This window comes from Procambarus clarkii, chromosome 40 (genome assembly GCF_040958095.1).
Source record: "Procambarus clarkii isolate CNS0578487 chromosome 40, FALCON_Pclarkii_2.0, whole genome shotgun sequence".
In the NCBI taxonomy this organism is placed as follows: Eukaryota; Metazoa; Arthropoda; class Malacostraca; order Decapoda; family Cambaridae; genus Procambarus; species Procambarus clarkii.
Window position 1 is genome coordinate 4,762,348 of NC_091189.1, and position 13,907 is coordinate 4,776,254.

A 13,907-nucleotide genomic window follows, 5' to 3' on the forward strand; every position below is an offset into this window, starting at 1 on the left:
TGTGTGTGTGTGTGTGTGTGTGTGTGTGTGTGTGTGTGTGTGTGTGTGTGTGTGTGTGTGTGTGTGTTATGTCTTTCTCTCATCCCATCTCCTCAGAGAGTAAGTGACGCACTCGCCACGTCACAAGGGTATCAAATGACTCATATAAGAGTCTGGAGGGCCAGCCTAAACCCCAGATTGGGACAAAATAACCCGGGCTTCATTTCTCTTATATTCCTGCATCAAATCTCACAGTTTTACACCCATAAACGCAACACTAGAACTCCAGGAAACAGTACTCCTCTCATCATTGTTATCAAGTAAGTTAAATTGGCGTATATTTACTGTTTCATAGATTAATTACTAAAATCATATACAGTATACTGACATACGTTAAATATAACAACGATATATAATGATTTTCTGGTTATTCAGAAGCTCGTACATTGAATATTTTTTTTAATTAAAAAATAAATATAGCAGAAAGGCAACTGACACATACAAACAGGTATTATTAAAATTTTGCAAATGTTGGTATCCGTCTTCCAACTGAAGTTTGTTTTAACTTTCCTCAGCCGCCGCACTGTTTACGATGCTCACTTGTTTCCTTAATTTCCGTCGTGAATTCTCATCATACATAAAGTGAGAAAATAAAACACAATACCTTAATACATCTGCATACATACATACAATTAATAAAGCAGACCGGTTTGTAAATACTATAGAAACATTAAAGATATATATATATATATATATATAGGTTATCGTACAGCGTGGCAAGTGCTGGCTCGTGTATCCACCTTATCTCTGAACTGCAGGCGTCTCCCCCCCTTTAAACCCCCTCACCTCCCTTAGCAACCCCCACCCCGGTATCCCCTCGTCCTCCATCAGTTCCCAATACCCCCCTCCCCAGTCCCCTCGCTCGCCTCTCACACCCGCCTGGCTCGGGTATAAACCACCGCCTTCCCCTCATTCCCTCTCGTCTTTCCAACACTCCCCGTCACCTTGACGCCAGCTGATAATTTGATTCTGATTATTAAAGCACTTGAGTTACATTATACATATACATGTATGTATAACGATCATTGAGGTGATTCAATGAAATATCTATGCCCAAGCTTAGGGAGCCGGTCGGCCGAGCGGACAGCACGCTGGGCTTGTAATCCTGTGGTCCTGGGTTCCGAATCCCGAGCGCTGTCCACTCAGCTGTCAGGCCCCCTTAGCCTGCTAATTATTCTAAAAGAAACTTCATATCTCTCTGACTCATCTGAGTTTCCAGCTTTTACCCATGCCCCCTTGTTCTGTTAATATTCGGTGTGAACATTTTGTTTAATTCCACTCGTCAATCCCCCTAAGTATTTTATATATTTCTATCACATTTCCCCTCCCCCTCCTTTTTTCTAGTGTCGTCAGGTTCAGTTCCTTCACTCTTTATACCCCATCCCTTGTAACTCTGGGATGAACCTCGTCACAAACTTCTGAACCTCTTCCAGTTTCCTTATGTGTTTCTTCAGGTGGGGGCTCCATGATGGGGCGGCATAAGACTAATCTCACATAGGCAGTGTAAAGCACCCTAAATGCCTCCTTACTTAGGTTTCTGAATGAAGTTCCAACTTTTGCCAGAACATTATCATATTTATATGTGCTTCAGAAGGTAGATTAGGTGTTACGTCCACTCCCAGGTCTCTTTCCCGAATCGTCACTGGTAGGTACTTATCCTTTATTGAATACTGTCCCCTTGGTCTCCTGTCGTGTGTGTGTGTAATTACCCAAGTGTAGTTACAGTGTAAGAGCTACGCTCATGGTGTCCCGTCTTCCCAGTAGTCTTTCTTGTATAACGCTCTGAAACTACTGACGGTTTTGACCACCACCTTCTCACTTAGTTTGTTCCAACCGTCTACCACTCTGTTTGCAAAAAAAAACTTTCTAATATTTTTTTCAGGCACCTTTGTTTCCTTAATTTGAATCTGTGTCCTCTTGTTCGTAAAGTTGCTGGTTTCAAGAATTCCTCTTTGTCAATTGGGTTGATTCCTGTTAGTATTTTGTAAGTGATGATCATATCACCTCTGTGTGTAATTTCCTAAGTGTAGTTAAAGGACGAGAGGTATGCGTGTGGTATCCCATCTTCCCAGTTCTATGTTACATGATGCTTTGAAACTACTGACAGTTTTGATATCCAACACCTTCTCATTTACCTTCTTCCAGCCATATACAACTGTTTTCAAAGGAGATCTTTCTAATATTATTTCAGCACCTTTGTTACTTTGAAATATGTTTATGTGTGTGCACATGTGCATGCATGTTTGTTTATTTTCTAGCTGGATATAAACACTGTACTGTACTTGTCTTTAAAAATTAAAAAAGTTGATCAGCAACAAAAAATTAAAAATGGACAAGTAATTTCTCAACATATTTAAAGTTAGTAAGGAGTAGGAATGATAAAGAAAATATCAAGGCACAAGTAAATTGATGCAAAAGTAAATCATAAGAATGGGAAATAGCAAATATTAAAGAGATTACTGTACTATACATGGAAATTTATGTGAAACAGGACAACAATTCTTAAATATTTTAGGTAACAGATTTCAATGATAATGAAAACATTATATAATTGTTCAGTATAATATATTAAATTGCTGCCAACAATTTTCTACACATCAACAACCTTAAAAACAAGAAATTATTAACCATTTACAAACAATGTGTGATATGATTGTTTCAAAAGTATGATAAAAATATATATGGTAAAAATGCAAAATATGATATATGCTGTATAAAACAAAAATAACACTTTAAACTAAATATTTATATAATTTATCAAATATTTGTATTTCTTAAAATATGCAAACTTATAAGTAACTGCAGTAATTATTGCAGTCATAAACACTATTTACTATATTAACATTTTCATAATTAATAATTAATGTAAATTAATTTTGTTGGAGAACAGGCAGCCAGTGTATATATACATGTTAGGCTTATATTATTGAGCGCCCCCCCCCCTCATCTCCTCCAGGTCAAATTACTGACCCTTACCCACGCTGCAACCCCACAACAAGCTGGCTGACTACTGGGTACTTATTTACTGCTAGGTGAACAGGAACATTAGGTGATAGGAAACACATCCAACCATTTCTGTCATGTCCGGGATTCGAACCCGGAATTCCCGATTGTGAGTCGAGAACGAACCCAAATGTACTATCGGGACCCTAAAGTATGGTGCTATACGTTATTATGTATGTGGTGGCCAAAATATATGGCAGAATAGTAATACTGTACATGTAACTTGAAATTTAGTTAAAATGACAAACATGAGATGTATTAATCAGATACATTATTTGCACTAAGGCAGCTAGTAGAGAAATCATACAAGAGATTATTAGGTGATATGGAATTTCATAATAATACAGTACATTAATTATTAATAACTTGTTTCCTCAGGGACAGGAAGCCTGAGTAAAGCATATGATGAAGTAAATACTGTAATGGGGAGTCTATGGAGTGATGATGGAATACAGTGTACAGTAATATTAAAAGGAATTCAAATCTTTTATGCAGGAAATAGAGCCTGTGTTAATTAATGATACAATGTGTGACTGGTTTTTATACTAATGTAGAACACCAGGGTTGTGTAATATCTCTATGGTTGCTCAATATACAATATACAGTATATGGCTGAATATCCAGTACAGTATATAAATGGGGTTATGTGGGCAGTATAGGCAAGAATATTGGAAAAAAATGTAATACACTATCTATCATAAGAATAAACCAAATTCACAAAATCTGGCATATGCAGATAGTGTAATGTAGATAATGATAAGGAATACCGTATTAGTTGAAAGTTTTGTTGAAATAATTATGGGAAAATGTTATAATTAATGTGACTAGGTTTATGGTGGTGCAGCAAGAAGGAAATTAAAGATGGGAAACTTGTAGAAAACAAATAAGACCTATAAGTAGTCCATTTTGTGCAGAAGTTAATAGTGTTGCAAGCCAAGGTCAGAATGAATAATACAGGAAGAGAGGCAGATATAGGCATGCATGAAATATTGATAATGCCTACCCTTATGTGTGGATGCAAGATGTTGAATCATAAGCATATTTAATAAGAGTTAGAATTTAAGAAATAGACAATCTGGAAGCATTTGTGGTGGTAGAAGGATAAATAAAGGATGATAAGTACAAAAGGGAAGTTTATTGAAATAGTTTGGTCATATTAAATGAATGGATGATTAAGAAGGCTAAGACAGAGATTGACACACACAATGAGCGAATAATGAAGCCAGAAATAACTGAATAAGTTATTTCTTGACATATTCCTTATGTTATTCAGTTATAACTGAATAACATAATTAGTGGTAATTAAAAAGACTAGATAGAATCCATTGAGAGAATGAATGTTTTGCACATTTGTTAAACAATAATTCACAGGATGTACTTTAGACCTACTGTACAATATTTGTATACAGTTGTGGGGTCCTGCTATGGATGTACTTCTGATACATGTTAGTGCTGGTTCTACATTATGCTGGAGGTAGGTAGTGTTGAAAATATGGCAAACAGCTGAAGTGCATTTGATAACCATTTAGTGTACACCACCAGGATTTTAATTTTTTTTACAATATTCTAAAGGATTATTTTGAAAAGTGTAGCACTGTTGATATTGTACATTTGTTTTCAAACAGAAAATTATATTTAGATTTATACCGAGATAGAAAACTGCTAACCATACAATACTAATAACTGATTTGGTCTTATAAACTACAGTTCAGTATGTATATTTTTATGATCTAGTACACGAAGCATCTAAAAAAGATTAAAGTTCTTCTTTCACATTCGTCAATTCAGCTCTGAAATATTCCCGAAGCAAACTCTCATAAAACTGCAACACTTCACTAGCAGATGGTCGATTTCTTGGCAGCTTTTCTCTACACTGTTTATGGATGGGATAAACATGGTATCTGAAAGCTTTAGCACCTTCACTCTTCCCTAAGTAGTAATTACAAACTGCAGGAATTTTCCATATATCAACTTTCTCATCATACGGTACCATTTTTTTTTCATCATAAACTTGCATAGAGTATGGCCACCGTTGCTCTGGTGCTACAAAGCTACCTTGGAGCTCCTTGTGACCACAGATAATGCCCTCGTGTCCAACTTCTGGTAGAGCATCGACATCATTTAAAATAAGATTTAATGATGAGCTTATTAGATACTGTTCAAGAGTCTTATTTAATGTACTTGAGTCACACATAACTCGTGTTCCTAAAGGACTATTATGTAAAAATTCAAGAATCTTCACGTAATTGATACATAACTCAAATCTTTGTCTTAGAGCTAACATATTATCATTAAGAAATATTTTATTTATGTTAATACTATTACCTAGAGGATGATATTCAGTCAAGTAAACAAAATCTTTTAGACAAAAGCCAATTAACTGAACAATGTATTTACTAGGTCCAAGTGACTTTAACATTTCAAAGCCATACAAAAAATCACTTAGGTAATCTCTATTATTTATGTGAACAATAGCTATTGCATTATTTTGCCATGTTGATTGGTAAACCTGTTTCACAGCCCCAAAACCAATTAAATTGTTGCTTTCTAAATCAATAATATCTTCACAAGTAAGCCATGGATGACATTCTGTAGCTTGCCCTAATTTGAAGAAGCCCTTATTACAATGAGATGAATATGTATAACCATTCAAGACAGTAACAGCAAAGATAAAACATGTCCATAGTTTTCTGAATAAGTTCATGTTTATTAAGTGTTAAAACCTTATAGCTATTTTACAAATATATATATATATGCACTTAAATGTATTTATATCTATGAATACATACACAAATCATTCTTATGATCATTTTAGCACAACTTTGCTGCCGGCTCATCAACTTTCACTCTGATAATCGCTACATTGCATTCATCATATTGCGGTTCACATTTTTCACACCAAAAGTTATCTTCCTTTTTACTGACAATATCTTCGGATATAACGTGAATACTCGTTTCATTAAATATGTCATCATACTCTACTAATGTTTTCAAGGGATATTCTTTACACAAACCTTCAGCAAGATATATAAATTTATAATGTTCTTTCAGCATTTGTGATGGTACATTCTGTACAATGCTACTGAAACTGTTGCCAATGATGATGCATAATGGTAGCGATACTGGATTCCAATTTGCCCACAGGAGATTATTATACAATTCTTTTCCACAATGTGGCATAAAAAATACTGTTGCTCTTTTCACATATCTCTTTCCCTCCTCATTTTTGGTTAGGACATGCAGCTTGAGCTCTTGCAGCACTCTGGTATCCACTTTGGTAAGTAAAGGGTCATAAATTTCAGCTTCAACACAGAAATGATCTCTGAGGAGTAGAAGCAATGCTGTTTGGTATTTGGCAATCCTACTAGAAGAGGGTAAGCCTAGACCGTAGCAAACCACAGAGGAAATATTGCACTTTTCTCCTTGAGTCTGTGATAGTGTGGTAATATTTTTCAAATTATTTTTGAAGTCAATAAATCCTTCACTTGATTGAAGAACAAGTTTTGCTTCAAAAATTTTCCTAGAAAGGAAATAATTTTAGGTTAAATATTGTGGCATATTTAACTGTATATTCTTATACAGAACCATATACTGTACTATATACGGTGCCTAATTGTTTACATGCGAGTCACCTATTCTTGAGTCGGCTAACTGTTCAGGAACATAAATGTGTAATACAGTATACAGTATTCTTTTAAATTTAAAAGTTTATTAATACATCATTACTAAAGACACCACCAATACAATACAAGCATTATATCTAAGAATTCAAGTAAAAAACTGAGTTTTCTATGCAGTGGAGTATACGAATATAAATACATTTGTAATACGGTATACAGTAGTACTGTATAACACAGGAAATGAAACCCGGGAGCTTACTGGTGAAATGTGTTGTAAATAAAATGTTCTATGACAAATTCAAAAGTATAAATGAAGGCAAATGACAGGTGTGAAGGAAATTTATATAAAAAAATTACTGTATACTTCCTTCTTAATTAACTAATGCACAGGTGACAATATTACAATTCAGTAATACGTATTGGTATTTACACAATTTCTAGTGGATCTAATAATGCCAGGAAGCCCATAGGTAACACCTACTTTTCCTCTAAGCACTTACCCAACACATTTGTTTACATTTTCTTGGCTTAAATTAAGGCCGTCATCACCATCATTAACTGTCTTAAGGAGTTTCCTTCTTCTTGCAGCTTTTCTTTTACACACTAACTGGAACCCATCCGACTCCATCATCCATCTATCTTGCAGGCCATTTTACCTGACAATTAAGTTCAGCTATCATTTACATTTATTTATGCTTAAAAATATATGAACAACCTGTAACTTAACCATCTTGAAACACTAAAAGTACAAAACTGAATCATAAACACACTGTTATTTATTGTATGTAAAAATGTAACTATCAAAGCCCTCAATTCCAAAGGCAATTTTAGTAAATGGCATTTCTGAACTTAAAAATTTAGTTTGAAATACTTTTTCAACAAAATATTTGTTGATATTACTGTACTTTAATACTGATTTAGACTGTGCACAAAATAATTTACCGTACTTGTCAAAGACTTAGTAGCCTATTAATAAACTAACGTACTATATATTCTGCCCACAAATAAAATAATTACAATACTGTGCAGTACATTATCTCAATAAAATTTCTTACATAAAAAGTTGTAAAAAGCATGTCAATAAAAAAATGGAATATGAAATAATGAAATTTTAATTATATTATACTGTGTACTGTACAGTAAATGTCCTGTTTCTGATCCTGATAGAACAAATTTAAAACTATTCTACCTAGATGATTTACTGATACTGTATACTATTGTTTAATTATTTATACCTGTATGTTTTGCTCAAAATGAAGAAGTACAGTATGATCTAATTTTCTTTAAATTGCCTGCAAAGGCACCTACCAAAATATTATTGCTGTAGTATTGTATATAAAGTACAGTACTGTACTGTATTGTTGGATGACAATAAAAGGATTATAATGATAATCGTATACAAATCATCACCAATATGCAGGTGATGTCACAATAATGTGGCTGAAGTATGTTGACCAGACCCTTCAACTTCTAGTGTGTGGTCTGGTCAACAATCATCACCAAAGAAGATTATACCCGATCAGTAAGCTGTGCTTATGTAGAAATATGCACAGCTGTGCATATGGCACTGTTGATCATCTCAAAGTACAAAGGCTGAATGGCCAAAACTGAATTGATCTTTGCTTATGGCAGAAGTCAAACAATCAGACTTATATTGAAATTCAAACTCCACACAAACAAGATCACTAATTTTGTCACTTTACATAGGCCCAACTAAAAGGTATCCGAGTTTATTACAACCCTACTCTTCTCCACAAAATGCAAAACAAGCAATAACTACCCAATAGCAGGGTCAAGCAATGTCAAGTGTCTGCCACTATCTTTCTAAAACTCTTGTATACTCAATTCATCTCCTACAGTCATGAAAACACTTAAATACTGCATACAGGTACAGTACTGTATTACATTATTCTAACTAAATTGCAATACAGTATAGTAGAGGACTAATAAAATGCCAAAAAACTTCTTTAAGGTGATTATTAGTGCAATGCTGTACTTTGACTCACAAATCATCACACTACGTCTTCACATTTGTCTTTATATAACGTAAACAGAAATATTTGAAAAATAGTTTCTCATTCAATTACAGCAAAGACTTTAAAACATAATTTGAGTTTAGAAATAATATACAGTAATATAATTAATGCCAGTACATAAAGCAAGAGGTAAAGGTAAACTCCTGCAAAGGCACTAAAGCATAGCATTTAGGTCCACTGTGTGAAAATACATAGCTTAACAAACCTTATAGATAGAACAAAGTAAAATGACACTACCAGAATGGCTTACTAAGGTGAGGCTGTCCCACATTGACACCCAACCAATTAATGGGCAGACAACAGCATTTAACCAAATGACAAGCTTTGTTGCACTTATACTGTATATGTATTTCATGCCTGTGTATGACAAACCATACTACAAAATGGGGATCTTAGTAAAAATGGTCTTTAAATTAACCAATTTACATTTGTGTTGAACTGAATATTGCATGCAACTAGTTCAACATGAGATTATGGAGCATAATAGTCCATGTGTGACTGTAAACCCGCTGCTGCCCACAATCAGGGCACATACCTGGATACCTGGAGCATACTTGGAGAGGGTCTCGGGAGTTCTTCTTCGACTTGTGATAACTTGGTCCAACAGGCTATTGCTTGTAGCAGCCTGCAGTGGTCCATAATAAGTTAAACAAAAAAATTGCTAGCTTTTGAACAGAAATATTATTTACCTGAAATATTAACCAAATTAATATTATCTATTACCTATACAGTATTAACAAAATATCCCCAGTTTGCTAACTATAGGTAGCAAATGTGGGTGACTGTAACCTTTCCATTGCTGCCCACTATGTAAGTTGGTGAGCTTAGAGATTGTATTTGTGGTCGAGTCCTCGAACCCTTTGTTGATTTAACATACGTTAAATTTCGTAACTACCTTATAAAGACAGTAACTTGTTCAGCTAAATGAATTTGGGGGTTCAGTTCCAAAGCCCATTATGTGCCTCTGATAACCTTTTCCACTACCGCTGACAGAATTGGTATGAGGTGCATAATAAATAAACTAAACTAACTTTCAATATAGAAATCTGTAACATTTCATACGAGTGTGGGGAGACAGCATAAATGCAGATAAACAAAACTTTGTTTGTTATTAACAAGCAGGCGGCCTGGTCGCAGACTGGGCCGCGGAAACGCTAAGACTCAAAATCACCGCAAGTAAGGTACACAGCAATGTGCAGCTACTGTACCCTTTTCTATATGAACGATTACAAAGTGTAGATAAAAACTAGCTATAAGTTCATCTACTATCCCCATTTCACAGATGGGGATATTAGATGAACCACAGGACGGTTAGTCGTACACGGAATCAAGCGATAACATGAAATTCGAGGCCGATCTATCAGCCTCCACTAACAAACTCTGGCTACAGTGCAAGAACACTTTCCAATATTCGTGACTGTATAATGTAGTTACCGAGCTCTAAGTACCTCATACCATTTTGTCTGAATTGACTGATAACAGGACAGATATAGTTATAGAGTATCTCTAACACTATAGATATCTATATCTATTTATCAACCTCCGTGGTGTAGTGGTAAGACACTCGCCTGGCGTTACGCGAGCGCTATGTCATGGGTTCATATCCTGGCCGGGGAGGATTTACTGGGCGCAAATCCTTAACTGTAGCCTCTGTTTAACGCAACAGTAAAATGTGTACTTGGATGAAAAAACGATTCTTCGCAGCGGGGATCGTATTCCAGGGACCATAGGATTAAGGACCTGCCCGAAACGCTACGCGTACTAGTGGCTGTACAAGAATGTAACAACTCTTGTATATATCTTAAAAAAAAAAAAAAAAAATCTCCCAGCTCTTGTTCACATAGTTTATACTAGGAATGTTCACCATTGGGGAATTCATTACCTGCAGCCACCTGCCATAGACACCTATATCCCCGCCTAATTCTGGCACTTACAATGTCACACAGCCTCATCCTGTAACTACACTTAGGTAATTACAGCCTAGTAGAGGTTTAGGCCTGCCTGTCCTAATGACCCTTCCTCACCAACAACAAAACGTCCCATTTAAACGTATGCTTCCACGCACATAACGATTCAATTTATCGCACAAGGCAAATAAATGACATAGGTTACCTTTAGCAAATCTCCATATTCGAGCATTACTAATCACAAGGAAGGAATGAGCTACAAGAGGATGGTGAGGGCGACCGCCGCCGACACGGGTGAGGCGCACAGGAACATGGCTCCGGTCACCTCGTACACACACACACGTTTCGTACATTCATTACTTCCTCTACTACAGCATTATTATTGTGTAACACTATATATGATATGCTCCACTCATCCAAAACATATAGTATGGATTAAGTAGGTCTATTAAGATGAGCTGGCTTAGATTAGTTGGTAAAATCATTTATAGTTAGGTTTCTCATTGTTGTCTGTTAGGCCTATCGAGGTCCCTCAAGGCCATGTATGACTAACCATCCTGTGAGATGAGGATATTAGATGAACTTATAGCTAGTTTTTGATCTACACTGTGTAATCTTTCATATAGAATATGGTAGCAAAACATTGCTGTGTATACCTAAGTTTGCTAAATAAAAAAATAATAATAAAAAAGGGGGCTCCCAACCTTTTCCAGGTCAATTCAATTTCTTTCTTTATTATGCACCCCATACCCTTCCCGTGGGCGGTGGTGTAAAGGATTACAGAGGCACATAATCGGTTCAGGAACCCGGGTCATTCCCCTATTTTTGCTAGCAAAGTTATATTGAACCCCTCCCTCTCCCTCTCCATCTTTAATTTGACTCCAACCCATGATAGGAATAATATATTAATATATGAAACATGTATTATTCTTGCATGTTAGCGGCTTTGCAAGAATGTACAATTTAGTCGCAAAAATGATTACTCACGCAATTTGCCATTAATTAATTGCATGTATACTTAATTAATTACATTATAGAGGATTATTATGAACGTATACCTTATATATAAAGTATACGCCCGAAGGTCGGTATATATAAGGTATATATAAGGTATATATATAAGGTATATATAAGGTCTGCCCGAAACGCTGCGCGTACTAGTGGCTTTACAAGAATGCAATTACTGTACTATCCAATGTATTCTCACAAACCCAATGTACCTTCTTGTATATATATAAATAAAATAAATAAAATAAAATAAAATAAAATAAAATAAAATAAAATATATATATATATATATATATATATGACAATGTCAGACCACGGAGGAAAAATGAAACAGGAAATTTCCTTAAGTACTTTCGTATATTAAATACATCTTCAGAAGGTCCTTCTTCTGAAGGGTGACCTTCTGAAGATGTATTTAATATACGAAAGTACTTAAGGAAATTTCCTGTTTCATTTTTCCTCCGTGGTCTGACATTGTCACATTCTTAATCACGTGTTTATTTTCGTGATATACACATATACACATATAATTCCTGACGGTTGAGAGGCGGGACCAAAGAGCCAGAGCTCAACCCCCGCAAACACAACTAGGTGAGTACATATATATATATATATATATATATATATATATATATATATATATATATATATATATATATATATATATATATATATATATATATATATAAATATATATAAATATATATATATATATATATATATAAATATATATAAATATATATATATATATATATATATATATATATATATATATATATATATATATATATATATATATATATATATATATATATATATATATATATATATATATATATATATATATATATATATATATATATATATATGTCGTACCTAGTAGCCAGAACGCACCTCTCAGCCTAATATGCAAGGCCCGATTTGCCTAATAAGCCAAGTTTTCATGAATTAATGTTTTTTCGACGACCTAACCTACCTAACCTAACCTAACCTAAGTTTTTCGGGTACCTAACCGAACCTAACCTATAAAGACAGGTTAGGTTAGGTTAGGTAGGGTTGGTTAGGTTCGATCATATATCTACGTTAATTTTAACTCCAATAAAAAAAATTGACCTCATACATAATGAAATGGGCAGCTTTATCATTTCATAAGAAAAAAATTAGAGAAAATATATTAATTCAGGAAAACTTGGCTTATTAGGCAAATCGGGCCTTGTATAGTAGGCTGAGAAGTGTGTTCTGGCTACTAGGTACGACATATATATATATATATATATATATATATATATATATATATATATATATATATATATATATATATATATATATATATATATATATATATATATATATATATATATATATATATATATATATATATAGGAACTTAAGGAACTTAAGTGCACCTGAGTTTACCTGAGAGTCACTAACCCTAGTGGCCTCAATGCGGACTGTCGAAGATCCCTCCCCATTTGCCTTGATCTTTTCCAGCATTGCAGTTAGAACTGCACTGCATTGTTTTATATATATAGAGTACACTTGAGAGGATGTGCAATGAAGTTATTTAAAAGGGAGCATTACCTTAGAATTAAGGTAATGCTCAGGTAACAGAATTACCTTACTCTGTAACTGTATTCGTGTACAGTACTTGGATATTTCATATTCAATTACGTCTTGTTTATTCCTTTATAAGTGCTACTTTCTTGATGTTTGCTACTTTCATTTATTAACTATTTTCCCTATGTTATGTTTTTCTCGAACTTAGAAATGGATAGATGAGCGAAAATGTCTTCAAAAGGTCAACTGTAACACAAACGGTTTCAAGCTCAACAAGCCACACTGCAGGACTGAGAACAGGAGATGCTTTTTCACCCACAGGGTTATAAACCTGTGGAACCGCCTACCCGCCGAAGCCGTAAATGGCAATACCCTGTTAACTCTTAAAGTTCAACTGGAAAAGGTCACCAAGGCAAATGGGGAGATCTTCGACAAGCTGCCGGCTTTCTGTGCTCGTCGAGGCCACTATATATATATAGTGTTAGTGGCTCTCAGGTACAATAAATAAATAATACAAAGCTACCAAGGCAAAGCGAGGTATGTAGTTCAAGTACAAGTATGTTTATTGAGACAAGAAAAAATATACATCCCAAAGGGATAGAGTAACTTAGGCTATTTCTACCCCTCCCCCTCTACTTCAAGTCCCTTAAAGGGCGTACAAAGTTTGGAGAGAATGCCTACTGTTTCAGGAACATTTTTTTTATATATATTTTGTATATGGCAATGTAAATTGAGCT

General features: G+C 34.6%; 2 protein-coding genes across 3 annotated transcripts; both read right to left on the bottom strand.

The window, feature by feature from the left end:
* Positions 1-2,582: 2,582 nt before the first annotated feature.
* On the bottom strand, positions 2,583-10,959 carry LOC123757831 (SRR1-like protein). Of its 2 annotated transcripts, XM_045741695.2 has the most exons (4): positions 10,811-10,959; positions 9,234-9,323; positions 7,163-7,318; positions 2,583-6,562 (listed from the first exon to the last, which is right to left on the bottom strand). In XM_045741695.2, the coding sequence occupies exons 3-4, from the start codon at positions 7,291-7,293 to the stop codon at positions 5,854-5,856; spliced, it is 840 nt and encodes a 279-aa protein (XP_045597651.1). In that variant the 5' UTR covers positions 7,294-7,318; positions 9,234-9,323; positions 10,811-10,959; the 3' UTR covers positions 2,583-5,853. The 2 variants fall into 2 exon arrangements, with proteins under 2 accessions (XP_045597651.1, XP_045597652.1); XM_045741696.2 differs by lacking the exon at positions 9,234-9,323 and having other exon boundaries at positions 10,811-10,955.
* On the bottom strand, positions 4,799-5,236 carry LOC138372984 (protein O-mannose kinase-like). Its single transcript, XM_069339026.1, has one exon. The coding sequence runs from the start codon at positions 5,234-5,236 to the stop codon at positions 4,799-4,801; it is 438 nt and encodes a 145-aa protein (XP_069195127.1).
* Positions 10,960-13,907: the final 2,948 nt, after the last annotated feature.

Coding starts and splice junctions, on each gene's coding strand:
- LOC138372984 (XM_069339026.1), bottom strand. CDS start 5,236: ATGTGTGACTCAAGTACATTAAATAAGACTCTTGAACAGTATCTAATA.
- LOC123757831 (XM_045741695.2), bottom strand. CDS start 7,293: ATGATGGAGTCGGATGGGTTCCAGTTAGTGTGTAAAAGAAAAGCTGCA. Junction 6,563..7,162: donor AATGTAAACAAATGTGTTGG/GTAAGTGCTTAG, acceptor TTTCCTTTCTAG/GAAAATTTTTGAAGCAAAAC.